Source organism: Ischnura elegans, chromosome 2 (assembly GCF_921293095.1).
Source record: "Ischnura elegans chromosome 2, ioIscEleg1.1, whole genome shotgun sequence".
Classification (NCBI taxonomy): Eukaryota; Metazoa; Arthropoda; class Insecta; order Odonata; family Coenagrionidae; genus Ischnura; species Ischnura elegans.
In genome coordinates this window covers 61,464,132-61,484,290 of record NC_060247.1, presented here as the reverse complement: position 1 = coordinate 61,484,290, position 20,159 = coordinate 61,464,132, and the positions used below count along the sequence as shown (strand labels likewise).

General features: G+C 36.3%; 1 protein-coding gene across 4 annotated transcripts; it reads right to left on the bottom strand.

The window, feature by feature from the left end:
- Positions 1–932: 932 nt before the first annotated feature.
- On the bottom strand, positions 933–15,066 carry LOC124153827 (metalloendopeptidase OMA1, mitochondrial-like). Of its 4 annotated transcripts, none has more exons than XM_046527204.1 (7): positions 14,966–15,066; positions 9,854–9,993; positions 9,108–9,284; positions 6,405–6,512; positions 5,972–6,172; positions 4,402–4,569; positions 933–1,164 (listed from the first exon to the last, which is right to left on the bottom strand). In XM_046527204.1, exons 2-7 carry the CDS (start codon positions 9,947–9,949, stop codon positions 1,135–1,137), a joined length of 780 nt encoding a protein of 259 aa, XP_046383160.1. In that variant the 5' UTR covers positions 9,950–9,993; positions 14,966–15,066; the 3' UTR covers positions 933–1,134. The 4 variants fall into 4 exon arrangements, with proteins under 4 accessions (XP_046383160.1, XP_046383158.1, XP_046383159.1 ...); XM_046527202.1 differs by having other exon boundaries at positions 14,252–15,062; XM_046527203.1 differs by having other exon boundaries at positions 14,701–15,059.
- Positions 15,067–20,159: the final 5,093 nt, after the last annotated feature.

Below are 20,159 nucleotides of genomic sequence, written 5' to 3'. Positions count from 1 at the left end.
TTGCACAAAATAGGTGATGTATCGGCCCAAAGATTCTTCCGTGATAAGAACAATATCTCTTCTTCAACGTGAGGGCACTAGAATCTTCTTCATAAAAATATTTATGCCGAATTTACTGCAAAATAGCATACCTCGCACAGAAATCCCATGCATTTAAATAGGAGATTCCAGCAAAAAGCACCGATGACACGTGACCTACCCCCACCACGGCTCTTTCAATGTTGTCCGCATGCACAGAAACCAAAAATCTCTCTCCCTATCCTTACTCTGAGGTGTCTACAACATGCATTCTTATATGAAATAACTACCATGGTGACCGGCACTTTTCTCTGGGGCCTGCACAAATGGCCCAAGACATCTTTGCATTCCATGCAATTAGCTTTTATTTGTTTTACTGTTAAGTATTAGCAAATATGTAAGTAGTAAGATTTAAATCACTCTACTATACTGGTGTATTGAAAAGAGGGCACAAGGGAGCATTACATAGAAAACTGAGAAGTAAGAATGATTACGTAATGGGTCTTTTCAACCCATGTTATTACTATACCAGCTCAATGTGTTCTTTGTTACATATAGATAACTTCTAATTAAATAACTTTCATCTAAATTAACTTCTACGGGGAGATCCTCAAAAATCTCTAGTTTGTTAAAAGGTATCGAGCAGCACAATATATTTTGTTGAAAAATGTTCAAGGTTGTTTCTCTGCAGAATGTATGCAACCCACTAACAATTCATAGAACACAAAAAAGAAGGGCGTTTAATAGCTCTTGGGCTAATTGATTTGAGCTCTGAAAAATATAGCAATAATATCAATAGAGGCAATAAGTGATCATCAACCAGAACTGAATGAATTAGTCCAATTTTACAATCTATATTAACTAATTAGCATGAAAATTAAAATCATGAAATGATAAAACAATAAGCATCCCCATCAGGAGCCACATTTTTTATTTAAATACTGAAAATATAAATATACATAGTCATTAATGAGCAACTGTAACAGTTTCAACATTCCACTATTCCATTCCACTACATATTTACAAAATATATTGAAAGTCTTAGATGCACTGACCCTTCACTGAGTATACAATATTTATTATCCAGTACAGGTACATTTATCGTGATTTGAATGTTCAAATTCTTACTCCAAACAGAGGAGGACACTAAAAGAAAAATGAAAACACTTTCAATGAGAATGATAGATATAATTACACATCAATTTACTACTCTTCAGACCTTCTTTCTGCATATTACACAGCCGTGTTCAGTAAGTATCGTTCAAGTGGATTTTTTTTCTCTGCACAGAGAAATTTTAACTCAAACGAATTCCCTTTGGTACAATGATACATACATGGCTGATGGCATAAAATTCCACTGTGGCCCCAGAAAAATACCTTCAACATTTAGCATCAGCAGTCAACCAATTTATATTTCCAATACTAAGCAACTAGTAAAAACGTTTATAACTGGAGCAGTAGACAGAAACAAAAGCATCTACTCTTTGGGAAAGCAGCATTTAAGCTGCAGGAGAAAACGTTGTTAGCCAAACAGTTTGACCCATTTATAAAAAAACATTGAAAAATGAAGACTTTCAAGGAAATTTTTGAAACAAAATGCAAATGTAAAAGAATATGTATACCCTTACCTTATAAATGTAAGCTTGGGCTAAATTTTCATTTCATATTCATGTTCAGTGGCATGACTGGGACTCAGATTTTGGGGTGGGGAGAGAGTGGATCAAATTGAATAGTACACCACTCCAGGTAATAATAGGTATGTATACAAAACTTCACTTTAAAATATGTACAAATTTTTAAGGTTTTGGGGGTGGATTTATACCCCTAAGACCCCCATAACTACAATAATGTTCATGATATCACAAAAACTAAAAACAGAGCTAATAACAGGGTTTTACTATGACAAACAATTGAGGGAAAAGTTGGCCAGAAAATTTTGTTCTGCCACTATCCCTTTGAAAGAAAATTGGATTTTTTTTACGACCTATTAATCATTCTTGGACCTAGAACAGAGTCAGTGGAATTCAAACACATCACCTCATCTTCATTTTTTCTTTATAAAAGTTGGTGATGGTTTACAGTCACCTTACCTGCCCTGAACATCCCAAGACTCTAGTCATCCAAATAGAGTGCAACAGATAATTTTAATCTCTTTAATTCTCTAGCAAAAGAAGGGAGAGGAAAACTGTATGTAACATCAGGGAGTTAAATATCATTCTTAAAATCTTAAAGAGATTATATGTATTATGTGTCACCATCATAGTATCATAGAGAATCACCTATGCTGTCAGTATTCTTCAATTTGTACAATGAAGAGAGGAAGATGAATGGGTTTTTGGATTTACCTTTCTGTGAATTAGGCCAAAAAATAATATGGCAGTGGAAAGGGAATCTATTTTGCAACAGAACGATAGAGGCAGCACAAAATTTTTTAGAAAACATTATTCCACCATAGCCCAAGCATTTAATTGTCTCCACTGCCAACGTAGCATCTCATTAAGATAACACATTAGTAGAGATGGGTCGAATAGCAGATTTCTCGAATTCGAATATTAAATCATTGCTCGAATATTCGAATACCTCGAATTTCGAATACCTCGAATACTAAATGATGAATGCTGGAATGCTTGACTCGGTTGCCTATGCAGCAGGCAACACAAGATTTTGGGGAGTAATTTTGATTTACTTTAAATGATTCGAACAGGAATTTAGCTGATTAATGAATATTTTAATTTTATGGAAACAATTGGGCATATAATTAATTCAACTAACATCGCTTTACCCCCACTTCTGCTGCCAAGTGCTAGCTGACAATCTGAGGCATTTTGCAAAATACAAGCTCTTTTCCACCGGATTTTCTTCAATTATTTTCAGTCCATCTTTGGGAGTTCTCACGAGAGAAGAAGATGAATTGGAATTGCTATCAGGGAGAAACCAAATATTCTGTGAAAATATCCCTTTGTCTGGGACTGTAACAATAAAGATTTATAGCACCACTCATTAATTGTAACTTGATATATGCTTTCGGAAAAAAATACCGCATCAACTTCCAAGAAGCTCTGCTGCTCATATCGAGTTTCGCCAGAATGCTAAGTCTCCGTCGTATTTTGACATTTATTTCTTTGCGTAAAATGCTTAAATAAACTCAGAAATACGTCGTGTTTGGTCTTATTCTTTTTGAAATTACATGCACATTACTAATATTTCAATCCAATAAAGGTGTAACATCAATTGACGAAAGTCATTCTTAGACACCTTTTGTGCTAATAGATGACTCATGCAGCGGTTGACCTCCACAGAAATGGAGAACTTCTAAGCTGGTAGGAAAAAAAAGGTCAGTGGGGGAGAAAAGGGAGGGCCGGAAACACGTTTCTATTGTTCTCGTGTAACCCGGTATTTTTTCGAAGCTAAGGTCTTCGTAATATGATCCCTGCGCGAGCTGTGACCTTTTTTTTATTTCGAAGAAGAGGAAAGCGTCAGAGTGGATGAGGCGAGTGCTGAATGGAGGGGGATAGCGGATCGTGGGAAATGCCCTAAGGTTGCTATCCCACGGCACTGAGGTTCTCCTGGTGGGGGGAATCGGGGATTTTCGGATTTTTTCACCCGACCATTTTCGGTTCCCCTCGTCGAACTCTTTTCACCGCTAAAATCCACGAATTTGATGTAATTCGTCAAGTTGCGTAAAACGGCGCTGCGAGCACTAAATGACTACAGTTCTCCACATTTTTCCGAGTCAACTACCAACGACGTGCGTGCGACAGTGTATGACGCGAAATTCAAAGTATTCGAGGCGGTACTTTTCGCATAGCTATTCGAAACCTCGAATATCGAATACTTTCTAATATTCAAGGTATTCGAGTATTCGCGGATACTATTCGCACATCTCTACACATTAGTTAACAAGATTTCTACCTCATAAAAAACTATGTATGTAGATATGTAGTTTAATGTGCTCTGATTGGATTAATCATATAAAAAAGCTGATAGATGAAATAGTGCCAGAGAAAATCTTTCTCTGAAATTTACCAAACTGATTTTCATTTTTGATGGTGATATTGAGGTAGATGACAAGAAAATCAAATTATTATGATTTATTAATGGGTTCATTGTGTATATTTAATTGTTAGAAATGCATATTCAACTTGACTTTGATCACTAAAAACTTAAAGATATACAGAACCGGCGGATTAAAAAATGAACTGAAATTACTGAATAAATGTGAGCCTGGTCATGACAAATACATCAAATCAAAATCAATTGGTGAAAATTTTCAACACTATGCGCTAAATATAAGATACATTTTTGAATGTGAGTAGAATCATACCTAATCTAAAACATAAATTTGTAGAATACAGATGAAGAAAATTTGAAATTGCGGCTTACCTGGCAATATTCCCTCACTTTGATAGCAGTGGGAATGTGGAACTCCATAAGACTTTTACGGGTACTGAAGCTTGGGTGAGTGGATAGCCACTCCACATCATCATTACCAGCTACGAGTTTGTCCATTTTTGCCCATAACACAGCTGATTCCCTAACATCAAAGCATGCCTAGAAAAAAATCAGATTATGGACACATATGTAACGCAGAAGGCTTCATCATTAGCAAACTTTTATTAGAAGTTTGGATGCATTCAACACTCTTGTCTCTATGTATCCATTTTTACTCAGCATACATCCCAGAAATGAAGGCAGATACATTTTGATACAGGAGTAGCCTAACACCCAGATAAATGAATATTTTTTGACCATTTGGACACCAAAATGAATGCAAATTCTGATGCATTAATATTGCCATTTGTTTATCCCTCACATGCAAGGCCGTACTGAGATGATACTGCTATTATCACAGCCACATGAAAATTGGGCTGTACAGACATGAATTGAGATGGAGAATAACAAGGTAAAATTTATTTAGGTAACAGCAACTATTACATTTCAAGTTATATTTACTTTTTATCACTATACTTTCCAAAATGTAACTATAATTTGTAATCCACCAATAGTTTCCTGAAAATAATTTTTACTTTGCAGTATTCCTTCGACAGGTCTCGGCCAAAAATGCCATTTGAAAATGTAAGGCTATCCAAATGACTAGAATATTTCTTCGCCTTGGAATTAGAGGTAAAATACGTTCAATATTTTCTGATATGATATAAAGTATGTATATACTCTAGCTGAAAATGCACCACACAAGAAATTCTTACACCTTATGTGCAAATGACTCTAAAATGAATTTTACTGTGTTTTGAAGCACTGCAGTCATAATGACCACTTTGGTCATGATCCATGCCTAAAAAATAGGTCTCGGAAACCTTTGGCACCAGAAATCCAAATGGAATTTAGTTGCTCACTATGGCCAGTCACTATGACAAGCCTCATGTGGTGGAAACTATCATTGTTGGTCACTACAACATGCCGGTCAACATGTTAACCTCTTAGGATATTATCATAAATATTTACAAAGGTAACAACAACTGTGATGGTGACCACAACTACTTCAAAAATTCCACAGAGGAAAAATCATTTGCCATGATAGGGATTCAAATCCAGATCTCCAGAATTTGCAACAGGCAAAGCACCTATGAATATAGTTACGTACTTCCCAGCCAGAGCTTTGAAGAAGATGTCTTGGTTGTTCATGTGACATCTGGTATGTATTTAGGAGATCCAGGTTCAAATATTGGTCAAGGCAAATAATTTATTTTCTATGGAATTTTTTCACTTTCAGTGCACTTGTAGGTGACTTACACTGGCTAGTCTTCAGTTATTTCCTCAAATAATGTTATTACTTCCATTTAAAATTTTAAATAGTACTTAACTGATAGCAAATTTTAAAATGTTACTTTAATGAAGAACAATTAATTTTTCTAGTTCTACATGAATCTACACACAGGAACTATGCAATGAATTAAAAAACACAAAATATAGACATGAATATAGCCTAACTAACCTTAGCAGCCATCAATAAACCAACTTCATCTGCTTCAGCTTCAATTCCACGGCTGAATGGAAGATTGACCATTAAATCGGTAACTTTGTGGGTAACCCAATGGGAGAACACAGCACTCTCATTGGGCAGGATGGTCCAAATTAAAAGAAATGGTATGAACAACATCATTTGTATCAAATGAGTTTTGCTTAAATTTTCTTCCTGAGAATGAAAGACATCAACAGATTAAGAATAAATTACATTGGTTAGTGATATTTGCCAATCAACAAAGGCTGATTTGAATAGTTCTACGCATTAATTTCAGGGCTTATATAAGAAAGTTAGACACTTAGTGAAGTTCTGCATGTCTGTAGCAAAAAGACAGATTCATTCAAAGAATGGGAAAAAGAATCCTAGGCTAAAATAGATGTTAGGATACTATGACTGAACTCACCATGTGTGAAAGAGCAACGTGTGCAATTTCATGGGCCAGAATGCAAGCAAGTTGATCATCATTGGTGCAAACATTAAGCATTCCCGTGAAGACAAAGATGCACTTATTCTATCCAGGAAAGAAATACGTAAAGAAATCAGATTGGTATTTATAGCAACAAAACTATTACATATTTGTGAAGATGAAGAACAAAAAAAAATGTTTTCGAAGGTACAAGGTATGAAGGTACAAGATACAATTATCGATGATAATTATCTGATACACTGTTTCATACTTATGATCCATAGTAAAAATTATAAGGGTCATAGACTGATGGGCAGCAGCATGGGGGGGTCCCTCATCAGGTGCCCTGGCATTATATTGATCCAATGTGCTAACTACATTTACCCTGCCTGCCACCTGTAATCGCAAACAAGAGAACCACAGAAATGGTATTAAAGTCACCCATCTGACCTAAGTCCTAGATCAATATTACCTAACTACGGTGCACTTGCCCAGCGAGGGATAAACCCCCCCAGAGCTCAGAGAAATTTTAAAGTTTAATCCATTTTATTTAATTGGATTGATATTACTAATAGAATAGTGTCAGGATTAATAAAATATCCCTTAGAAAGCTGTAAAGCTCACCATTTTGAACTATGTATCTCATAATTCCATAATTTACTAATCTCGCACCTACCGCTTATCCTGGTGGGTATTATCCATAGCCCCACACACCTCGGGATTAGTTGCACCTAAACCCCCCCAGCCTCAATTCCTAGCGCCAGTGTATCATTGTGGCTAGGCCCTCACCCATGTAAGGGCCATAACAAGTAAAAGTTGAAAGAGGCTAAAACGAAAAAAAAATATCATTGAGCCAAGTTAAAATATCCCAATCATGCTGGTGATAAAAAAGGACCAATGCTAAGGCAGGTTTGAACCCGGTTGAAAATCTGAGAGCCAATGTTTCAGGAATAGGAAATTTCCACCAACCAGCTATATTCTTGGGGAATTTATTTTAACACCCCATACTGATCAAACCCTAGGTATTTAATTTTGACAAATATTTTATGTTACATAAGAGCCATTAATTTGGCTACATCGGTATGTTTTCATTAGTGATTACTGATCATGTCTAATCCAAGGACTGAATAAATTGTCAGATTCATGGATTCCAAGGGATTCTATTGAATCTTGAAAATCTCTCCCGCACATTATTTTTACTAGTTTCCATATTATTAGCCATACTAATGGAATAAGAATGTAAATACCATATTTACCCGTAGAAGCTGCGCAACTTTTTTTCAAAAATACTGGTGAAAATATGCGTTTGCTTGCACGAATTCTCCAAATTTTAATTTAAGCCGCATTCCATTTTCCCTCAAATTCTTATCGTTTATTTCTCCAGAGTTTAGCATTGAAACTAGGAAACCTTCACAAGAATTACATATCTTACATTATTTAACCTTATCAATCACGGTAACGTAAATTTATTGATTTAGCAATGAATCACGTGTAATTATATTAGGACGCACCCAAAAAGCACTGGGAAGGTTTTTTTCCTCACGAGCTGGCCCAAAAATGGAGGTTAGCAGGATACACGAGGGCACGGCTTACACGAGTAAATACGGTAACACTGAGAAACAACCAATTTGTTGGCTAAAATTTGAGACTTATTATTGACTAACTTTGGTCTCTGGATATGAAAATAACCTCAGTTTTTACTTATCACGTCAACTTTTTATGCTACCGGATATCTACTCTCTTTTTGTATCATGTATCATATAAAATTTGCATATGAATGAATTTAAAATAAAATCTTACCTTGTATACCGCTCATACAGAATGATTATCAATTAATGGTTTGGTACTAATGAATGTATCGATTACTGAAGCATGTGAATTGACAACAAAATATCAGTGTATGCAACCCGCTCAACACTGAAGCTGCCCAGAAGGAAATTTTGGACAACGTGCCAGCATCTATCTATAGTATGTCCTGCGTAACTAAACAACTATGCACCAGTCCCTGGCCTTCTACAGCGTCAGTCACCCGGCAACAGTCGTGTAAGGTTAATGTCAGCCAAATAGAGACCAATGACGCCTCATTGTGTTCGACACAGAGTGGGGTGGCAATCAAACAAGGCGTGGTGAAAAAACTTGACGTGGTAAAAGAAAACTAAATACAGTCATAAAATCAGCAAGCCTATTTTTCCCTGAAACAACTCAAAAATTGAAGCCAACAGAAAATTTATTAAAAATTGTACACCAGTATAATCCACTTCCCACTTATAATTTCAGCTTTTGGAAGTAATTCACAGCTAGCACTATAAGCCCACATTATTTTTACATGTCCAGTGCAGCTGCAGAGAAAAAATTGTAACCTATTTTTTAAAAAAATAAATAAATAACACTATTTCGATGGAATTTCAGAAAGATTTTCTTCTCTAAAAAACTACTCTCCCTCACCAATTATTATTAACGTGAAGTTCATTTCATTTTGCATACCTACTCATGCACTCATTCTTTGTGCATTCATCTAATTACTTAATACTGGAATCATTTTGCCCAACATAAGGAAAATGACAAAAAATTCAAATAAGTTTAATTTCTTCCCACAGGTATAAACTATTATTTATAAACTATATTCACAAAACACTCAAACATGTCTATAAATTTATACATGACATAATGTCAAAAATGTCAAAGACACTTTTCACTCACTGGAAGGACAAATGCATTCCTTTGTTCAGGGTCATCAACCAGAATTATAACCCATGGAGAATCCTGTACACCAAGCAAATCTTCGTTTTTCACAATAATTTCAGTAGCCACCCTAGCCACTCGTTTATAATGATAATGTGAAGATGGGAGTAAGTGACGTCCATGTTCTTCTAATAACTGCTCCACATGAAATGAGGAAGAAATTTTTGAGCATTCAATATTATTTATCCATGAATCATTATCATAATGGCAGCCAAACTAAGATTATTAACACAATCACATAAATATAGGTAGTTGTTGTCTCAGTTGTAATGATATGTAGCCAAGTAAGACAGAAAGAAAGATGCCGATTCAACTAGCAGAAAAATATTTTCTCATTATTTAAATCAAAACAGCAAAATATGTGATTTCGGTTAGAGTGAGCAACTCCATTCTATACTTACCCAAAGGAAAGGTTTGCAGAGTATGAATTACAATTTTATAAGCATAATACATTTATAATATTGGCTACATTAAATATTCAGGATAAAACTGAGCATGATCATAAATTCAATAAAGCGCTATAAATTAAAAATTACAGTTTCATGATGAGTATGAAATATATTCCAGAAAAAATACAACATTTGAGGAATGACTAAAATTTTTCCCCAGAAAATCCACTCATTCAAATCCAAGATAAGATGTAAGTTATTAAATTTTGCCATAAAATAATGCAAAGTACCATATCCACTCTGATACCCACTCACAATATCCCGTTGAGCATCAGCCAGTCTTAGCAACTCATTCTTGGAGAATACTATGAATCTCTTCCTTCCTGTGACAGGAGCCTCCACCAAGTGCATCTCATAGTATCCATAGCATATAAGAGGAACTAAAGCTGCACCTCCTGTACGAATCAAAGTAATCTCCCATGACTAAAGTCATTTAATCACCATGAAAAACTCAAGTACATATAACCTGACTTGAGGGCCAACTATGTATTTTTTAGCAACCAAAATGTAAGGCAAACTATCAATTGCGATCATTAGCAACTTTGAGATGGCGAAACCTCTTGCAAGTTCTATTACCTCTGGCTTACCAAGAACAGTTTACTCTTTATTAATAGCTTCTCAGACTATTTGTGATACTTCTTCACTAATATATTTTTTAAATCAGCATTGAAATAAAGAAGTAGATAGCAGAAAAATTCATATGAATTGCAATGAGGAAAAATTCCCCTGGGTGGGAAATCGAACAACCGATCTTTGGCTTTCTGGCCACTCAGCAGACCATATGTATCCAGGTTCCTGATTCCCCATGACAATTGGGTGGTTTCCTATTCTTTTTTTATTGCCTAAAGCAAAAGATTATTACTCTTGGAGTACATATTTCACGCTTTTAGATTTTTAAATGACAATATCTATTTTCCGCGATTTAATGAAAAGTGAAAATTTTCAAGTGCGAAAACGCGACGGCTAAGTATGAATGGTGGGGAAAGCCAGCGTGGCGTCTGGCAGATGCTGTGTGAGGCCACCTGGGTGCGAGGCTATGAACATCGCTATGATGCAGGCTGCTTGCTGCCGAGCATGGCGGTAGTGTAGAGTACCCTGCTAGCAGGTAGTGCTTGGCTTAAATAAGGACTATTAATACCCTATCAAACAAAGGAAACTTTCCAACCACAGGCAATTTTAATAGGTGATAATTAAGAGATGTTTCCCTTAGCTCTGTGCCTCATGCATGCACTGGTAATCTCAGACGATGTAAAACTCCTATCTACTTGTATAGCATCTAGGCCCATGGGACATCACGTGGAGTGGCATCGCATGGGCACCAATCTGGCCTATTTCAAATGAGGTTAAAATTGAACGTTAACATTTGTCTGAACTGGGATTTCTAAAACCAAATAATTAACATATTATGAATACACTAATGGTGGGTAAGGAATCACACATCATTGCCTTTCGTTTTCTTTGATGAAGGAAACTACCCTATTGCATTGAGGATCATGATACTAGATGTCAGGTTCATTCATGATGATTCATTCATTCATGATTCCCTCGTGGTCCGTTCAAGATGGATATGCAAGAGATAGGGCTTCAATGAAGCCACCACTGTCAAGAGCCTTGACCAATTATGGCTTCGGTTTACTCTTTATGACTTAGTTCATACACAATGTGTGATACTTCTCCTTTGCTTATAATATAAAAATATTTTAGCAGTGAAATAAATAAATAGATAGTAGATAAATTCTTGTACAATTGGACTCATGTAGGAAGAAGTATACAAATGTGAATGATAAATCATATATGATCATCGTATTACTGTTACTGCCATATTATTCACCACATGAAATGTAATGCTCATATCAGCACTGCTCTTTCTATTCCCTATAGTCATCCATTATTCCTATCCTTTCACTCATTTAGAGGCATAGATACTTGAGTTCACTGAGGCTGTAAATTCTTTCGAGGCAATAATGTTGCTGTGAATGTGAATTATGAAGTAACCCAAAAAATTAATTTCAAGGGTAAAGGACTGGCGGAAGGGGTGAATCCAGCTAGGAGGTGTGTAGGTAATGCACCTCCTCTCTCAGGTTTCCTTTAATATCCATGCATATAGTATTGAGTAAAAGATACCTGCATTATACAGTCATACTCGTGCAGATGGGTATTCCTAATTTCAGGTATATTCACGAAAAATGCTGGTTTCAAGCGCCTGAAAACTAACAGCTTGTCTGCGGCATTTACAAGTGCAGGCCTTTGTGGCCTTTCACGTTGTAACATAATGTAAACAAGCCACCATCTTGTTTGTAAATAATTTAAAACTAACAATGGTAGTGAGGGACGGGGAGATTATTGTGAACGGAAAAGGGGAGTCGTGTATGTAGTCGGGAGGTAGACGTGTTATAAAGAAAGATCGGGAGAAAGACTATGGTAACGGTGTATTGAGAGAGTGGAGGAAGAGATACGGCAGAATTCAAGATCGGCAGGGAGAAGAAGAGAACGCAGAGAAAAGGAGGCGCCTACGAGAGGGAAAGAGGCCGGAGGAAAAGAATACGGCAGAACTCAAGATCCCCACTGGTGCAGTTCATGGCATTGGCTCAGTGAACGGTAGTACGGGTAGTACAAATGGTATTGTAATAGTCATGGTGGCTTTTTGATGTTGTTTTTTGCTCCCAAGTTAAAAAATATAGAGCTTGTTTTTTAATTGTACTGAAATTATTTGCTAAGTTAGTGGTGGATATTTTTAAAACGTTACAACGTAAAAAGCTGGAAACAAGTTCTAGTCCTTAGTGGTTGAGATGTCTTCATCAAGTGATGATGAAGTTTTTTTATTAGAAAATGTCGTGTTGAAGCTAGACAAGCTGGCAAGAGAGTAGGGGGTGCATGATTTTAATATCGAACAAAAGAATTTAGGCAAGTACCCCATCTCTTTCCTCAGTTGAAGCATGACAAAGCTAGATTCTTTTTATACGTGAGAATGGTATTAGAGACATTTTGCTACATTCTAGAAAGAGATAATGGAACATTAACAAAGAACTGGGGAAATTGGCACAAGCAGCCAATATATCCATGCATTTGTATGATAGCTGCTTCTGCAGCCAATATAAACAGAGTTTGCCAGTGTGGTAGGCACTGAAAATAATGTTTCAAATATTCTGGTTTGCTGGTAGGATATTACAGCCGGTGCCGAAAAGTCCTAACAAGCTTTGTCTGTGAACAGACACATATGAAACAACATAAACTTTTATTAGTGCCTATTTGCACTTGATGGTGCTGAGCTGTCGGCACTGGCAATTGGTGTTCTACGTGAATGCACCCATCCACCCCTGTCCAATGTCCATGCCAACTTCATATTTCCAGCCTGCATTGCTCCTCAAGAACTTGCTCCCCTCTTCATAAAATCCTTTCCCTTCCTAGTGGTACCCATATTCACCCATAAACCACTGGAATACAGGCTCTTATGATTTTGGACCAGAGGGAGTTAGCCCCCCACCCTCCCTCTCAGCGTGGCAGCCTGAAGAGGGCTTCAATCTAAGGTTTTAACAGTCCCAGCTTTGCATTCCTAACAAAAACAACGGGGATTTCAAGAGGTCTCTGGAAATTTATACGTAGAGATCAAAGAGGGTTACTGAATATCAATAAGAACCTCTATTGCAAAGCGAAGGCATTTTCTACCCAGGGAATTACACCAGAATTTCAACACAAGGGAATTTAATACTGATGGGTTTATATAGATCCCAACTTGCAAGAGCTTTATTTGTGGAGGTTTTGCAGCTGTTTCTTCAGAGAGGATTTCAACAAGGGTTATTAAAAACTATAAAGAAATCTCTCACAGCAATCCCTTAGAATTTTAATTTAACCATTATATGGGTATTCTCAAATGCTGAAAATAACGCTTACAGACACTTTGAGTTTTGATAAGATTTCAACAAAAAGTTCTCTTGCAATCCTCTTTAAATCCTGATAATGTCCTCTCATTGGTGCCAGAGTATATTTTCAGGATATAATTGCTGACATAAATTAGAATTTCTATTCAAGGTAAATAATTCTCTTGAATCACCATCTACCATAATGAATAACGAAGAATCAAGGAGATATATTTTTATCAAAATTAAATTTCAGATTTGGAACTAGGAAGCACAGAACATCTCATTTCCATATAAATGAATTGACAAAGTAGGTAATTGTTATGCATAAACCGATATGGAAAATGGAATAGTTGGAGTTGCTTTTGTGCTATTTCTTGCTGCATTTTTAGAGAAAACTGATTTTGAGATTGGGAACAGGAAAAGCAATAGTGTTGCTGATAGATTATTACAATAAAGTTCCAGCCCATAAATACCACAAATGCCTTGTGCCCACATGTTAGAGACTAGGAACCTAAGTTTACAATCTTTTCATAGTTAAACCAACCAATTTCAGATCTAATTTTAGATGTAAATTTTCGTTTTACTTCGTATCTTAGTATGAAATTTTGGATGTGGTAAACATAAGTCAGATTAGATTTTGATATCTAGAAAAGGGAATAACGAATGCTGGCCGTTAGATAGGAGGAAGAGACCTATTAGGCACCCTGGTAAGGAAAGTTATTATTAGAAATAAATATGATGCAATCACTTTAAGTTTGAATTATACGATTTCAAATATGTACTTAATTCTTACCAAAAAATTTATACTTCTGCTTTTTGATATTTTCAAGTATCTCTTTTCTCTTGCTAGAAGATAAGGACTGCCACCATTTCCGAAGCCCACGACCTAGTAGCACACTAACTACATTGATAACTGGTCGTAATAATAATACCAATGCGGGAGGAAGAGCGTTACAAGTTCTAGATGTGTGAAACTCACGATGAAGTACTACACTTTTATTGTGCTTTCTGGGTAACAGTCTGGGCAAAGCAAAACGATCGTAACGCAAAGTTGGACAAAAATTAGAGTAGCCCCTGTTGCATGCAAACGAACGCTCACATTTCGAAAAACGTGATGCACTCTTCGGTACAACTCTCGAAACTACACTACCACATTTTATAAATGAGAACCGCAAATTGCTAAACATTTTGACGTAAGTAAAAGCAAAATCCGATGAGGCTAGTAGAGAAAAATTAACTCATCTGAAAGATGGATTTGGGGCGCCACGGTGACCGAGTTGAAAAATCTCCACAGTGTTTCTGGGCACTAATTTAACACTGCGTACTTAACGACAGTAAAGATTTCTTTACGAACTGCACCCAACACTATTAGGTTTGCATCCTAATCTAAGTTTGCACATGTCATATCTCACCCCAATAAGGGCGGTATACTTACAATAAACTCCGCCTATCTGACCATAATGATATAATTTTTCTGATAAGAGATTGAAAAAAAAGTTAAATAAACCTCAATGAAATTGGCTGATAAAAACCCAGAAGACCCGATTGATTCTTGAATCCATGTGGATCCTATTCAGACGAAAATTGCATTGCGGTACGTTGCTGACACCTACCGCCTGAAATGACTGTTGTAAACAAATGAGTATCATGAGGTGTCCTATGGCGCGATTATATTTGAAGAAAGCGACTTGTAAACGCAAGGAAATTGTTTAAAAATGTCTTTCATTTTTGTGTGCGTTGAGAAAGTGACCAAATTCAGGGGAAACTTACGTGAGGAATATTAAAATTCAGTCAGATTATATTTGACGAAAGCGACTTTTAAACGCAAGGAAATTGTTTAAAAATGTCTTTCATTTTTGTATGCGTTGAGAAAGTGACAAAATTCAGGGGGAAACTTATGTGAGGAGTATTAAAATTCAGTCAACGGTTTATCAGAAGATTGAAACCTATTTTAATGTACAAATGCAAGCGTAACAGTTTAGATCCTGAGCGTGTGAAGATTTTATCATTTAAAAATAATAATTTGAAAGCTTATAAAAATGATTTTTAGTCAGTAAAAATATAAAAATGTGTAAGTAAATCTAAAAAGTAGAGATGGGTCGTTTCCGGTTATCAGTACTGCCTGTTCATGGCTATGGAACCCGCGGTATCGAGAACCGATCGCATAAAGTCGGTTCTGGAACCGGCTCGGTGTATAGTGGCGAGGATTTGAATTTGGCGCCCAAATCCGGAATGGTTTGCAGCGTATTCAATGCCAAAAAGTGAAAAAAAAAGAATAAAAAACGCACATATTACTTTCCGATTGCTATGACGTCCACGTTTTTCTCTTTTGAGAGTTGCTCGCTAAGGGTGCGATTCATAGACGGCACTTTAGGCTAAAGTATACTTTAGCCGGGCTAAAGTCTGCTTTTTCCGTTTCATAAACGCCACTTTAGAGGAAAAATGGCCGAATCGTCACTTTACCGTAAAGTGCCCAACCGGAGCTCACTTTAGGGCTAAAGTGTCCTTTACGGATGAATAAATATGGCTGCACCGGCTGTTATTGAAGTTGAAATATGAAGATATTTGGGTTACGGAAATGAATATGAACTAATTTTTTGGTGAGAACACAGCAGCAAACTGGCGCGTTTCAAGAAATAACCAGACAAGTAATATATGTCTTTTCCCTGAATATATATCGAGTCGGTATTGATGGAGATGACCCAATTCTTATATTTTGAAGTTTAACTCTATCGGTCGTGTGATAATTACAACACAGTAAGTGGTTGAACAGGTTGGCATAATTTATGTTGATTTTATATACAAGTTAATTGTTAAGTTCTTAGGTTATTTATACGTTCATATTCTAGAATTTTCCTTAAAGATACTTGAATATGATAGCAAAATTCTGTTTACATTGGCGTCAATAGCCTTCGTAAACAAAGACTTGATTTTCATATCGTTTGGCCAGCCAAATACTAGTTTCTACACCTTACATTGCATTTTAAGCGTTTTCATTCAATATTTGCTTAATGTACTCTTTCCGTATGCCTCCATATCACGCTTAACATGTTTCTGTGATTGTGAAACTAGAGTCGAGTTTCTGTTTCGTTTTTCGACTATGCATTTGCATGTTTACAATGATGATATAAGATCTCGTCATGAAAGGCAGCAATAAAAAGTAAAACGTACTTTCCTTCGAAGGATGATATCATAGCCATATTATCAGCAGCAAATCAATGTTTTCTCGAGGATGTAGGATTGTTATGAAATGTTATTTACCCAGCATCACAGACTTCACTGACATTTTTTACTGCAAAATTCGTGAATGGATACTCGGGTTAGGTATTCACATATGTCGAGGCATCTTTTAAAGTAGACAAAGAGATATTTATTGATATAAGTCCATTCTCACATTCAACATGTTTCATTGCGTGGCCATTCATTCATTGGTTTTGATGATATAGATATTCTTGACTGTACATTCTCGTCCATTTCTCTAGAATATATAACCCCTTAAGCCCGTATGACACTTGCCAATTTATTGGCCAATATATTGGCCAATAAATTGGCCCAATATTGGTAAAAATATTGGGCTTTACGCATCGTATGACACGTACCAATATTTACACCAATATTGGCCGTTATGGTGTTCTAATACCCCACTAGAGAACGCCACATAACACAAAATGACAAAAGAGCATCTCAAGACGCAGGTTAATTGCCAATGAGCTACAGAATGGGAGGTGGCATAATAATTGTAAATTTAATAACTATTTCGAGGGGCTGCAAAGATATTCTCGAATTGCTCGAAATTTCATTCGGGTGAGTTCCTTGAATGATGAGAGATAGGCAATATGGTGATCTCATAGGTGAGCCAAGATAACGTAGCGGCTCGTTTTGGCTGGAATATGTTCATCGAATAAACAGAGATTGTGTCATCAATTGGGACTTTCACCCGAAACTTTAGCGCTCAAATCATGAAAAATAGTTTAATAATTGTAAAATAAACAAAATATAGACGCTATCGAGGAGAAACACGACGTTTTTATTCATTAAATATCCGAAATGTTATTTCCGAATTACCCACTTTAGACAGTTGATGTTTGTGAATTTATATTCTCTCAAAGTACACATTAATTATTTGAGCTATTTCATGGGTTGCTATGCTTGTGAAGTTTTTATATATGATATTAAAATTCCGAGGTGAAGTGTTTTGCAAAGAGCTTCTAGTTTTGGCCACTAGGAGTCGACAAGACTGAGTTCTGATTGGAGATTGGCCTCGAGAAAATAGAACCTGTTCTAAATTGTAGATTGGCCAAGAAATTGTGCCCAATATTGTGAAACTGAGATTGGGCTAGAAATTGGCGTGTGTCAGTGGGTACACAATCCAATATCCAATGGATTGGCCAATAAATTGGCAAGTGTCATACGGGCTTTAGGTCAACATTCCAAGAATTAAAATATTGGTAAGCACAAAAGAATTCAACAAACACCCATACCTCATTCAAAATATGCGTCCAACTGAGACAACCACTGATCGGTAAATCTTCAAATTAATTGGTAGTTTCAAGTTAACGCGAGAGAATTTCACTATTTCACCCACCTTCAATAAACGTACACCATCAAACTTCGACTAACATATAGTCCAAACAACCGTATGCAGTTAATCATAGAAAATGATCATAAAATGACGTGAAAATATCAGCATTTGAATATTTACTTCGCTGGGAACATCGAAGGGCATTACCAATGCACGAAGCTAATTAAAAGTGAGCTTTTATTCAGCCAACTCAGTCATTAACGTACAAAAAAGCTAGTGGGGAAAAGCTTTCAATGACGCAGTATTCATTTACATTTGCACATAATATGAGAAAACGAGAAAATACAGCTTAATAAATCTTAGCAAAATACAACACGAAAACCCAGTCGCCAGAAATATGTAAACAAGTACGCATTTAATATCGTGTGTCATCTTTTTCTTCACTTTTTCGCAGCGTTCATTGCCAACACTCAAAAATTTCAAAGCATGATCGAGACTTTGGGAGCTAAAGTTCCACTTTATAAAGTGAGATCCTTGGGACGACTCTGAAACGAACTTTAGCTAAAGTCTCACTTTACCGTAAAGAGAGACTTTGTAAAGTGAGCAATTTCAGTGTCGTCTATGAATCGCACCCTAAAACGCGCATTTAAGGATTCGTCAGTTTGTCGTTCTCGCCAACATTATGACATTTCCGCAGCCGCGGCCGCTTTCAAACCAGCTAACTTTTTGCTTGCCGCGGTCCACGGCACGGCGCCGTTCTTTGAACTTACCATAGGTCTTCACGTCAAACGAGTCAATTCGCACCGTTGACAGCACGGCGCCCAATTTAATCCACCTCGGCGATGCGACGCCTCCGGCGTGAAATATACTCAATGCTACATTGAGGCCGATTTCAGACGACTTTTCCGCGGCAGCGGTCACGTGAAATTCAGGGCTTTCAGACGAGACGGCTCTCTGCAACGCCGTGTGCCGTGAACGGCGGCCGGCGGAAAATCGTTTCACCTTGGTGGTCTTACGATTGAACACGTACAATAATTCTTTGACAAACGAGCAATATGCTCTCCGAGAGCTTGTTCGTAAGATGATTATTAAACCTATGCAAGACATCGAAAAGTGTGGTTATCCTGCAGAATGCAACACTGCATAACAATTTTTGCGTTAACTCACGGCCGCCCAGTTTTTTATGGTATCGCTATACCGCCGTGTTAAGCAGTTTATTGTTAAGGTTATAAAAACTGTGACAGTTAAGCATCAGAATAAGTTGTCAATTAAAGCAACCATTTAAGCTGCGCATCACAGAATATATTTTGAACCGACACACAAGTTACAACAAATTAAGCTCCACGCATTTTTGTGCAGCCCTTCAAAATCAACATCGACAACTATTGTTATTATTTAATGTCTGTTCAGCACCGCAGGCTTTTTATTATATTTCTGGAAAAAAAGAGATAAGGAAAAATGGTGAATTTTTTAAATTAAAATCTAGAGAAAGATCCAGTGGCTGCCTGATGTAATGTGACATTTATTAGGTCGATCATGCATTCTTTAACAACATGTTATTTAAAAATTTTACTTGGCAAATAAAATTATGGAGATGATCTTAAGTTTTTTTTAAAAAGCTTTCCTGCTAATTCACATCTTTAGTGACCCTATAGTAGCACAAAAAGGATTATATCTGTATATTTTTAAGATTTCGAAATACATCCGTATACATATTTGCAAATCTGTATATGATACATATTTTATACATGTCTGATGATCCATGGTTACACCATAAGGATATTAATTGTATATTTTAAAGATTCTGGTATACATCATATACAGATACACATATCTGTATTATATATATATTTATCATATATTTTAAAATCTCTGCTTCTCTTTCAAACATCCCCACACAGCACAAGAACTCGCGTACATAATGTATTTACCAAGGAAATTGATGTTTACTATACATAATGTATTTTGTAACGTATTATTGCTGTATTACAGCGTTATTATATGTAGGGATTTACATTATGTATATTGGTGTATCCATACCGGCATAAACCTTTGAGTTCATATTAGCGACTAAAAATATTAATGTAACATATAGATGAGTATACTGCCGAGGAAAATTATATTTGTGGATTAATATTCACTCTGAAAACTAATAATTACCTAGTTGCACATTATCGGT

Bases quoted from the DNA above. Each gene is read 5' to 3' on its own strand.
- LOC124153827 (XM_046527202.1), bottom strand. From the start codon at position 14,645: ATGTTTAGCAATTTGCGGTTCTCATTTATAAAATGTGGTAGTGTAGTT. The intron at 9,994-14,251 runs GTAAGAATTAAG...TGATTCGTACAG, and splicing joins GCAGAAGTATAAATTTTTTG to GAGGTGCAGCTTTAGTTCCT. The intron at 4,570-5,971 runs GTTAGTTAGGCT...ATTTTTTTCTAG, and splicing joins GTTTATTGATGGCTGCTAAG to GCATGCTTTGATGTTAGGGA.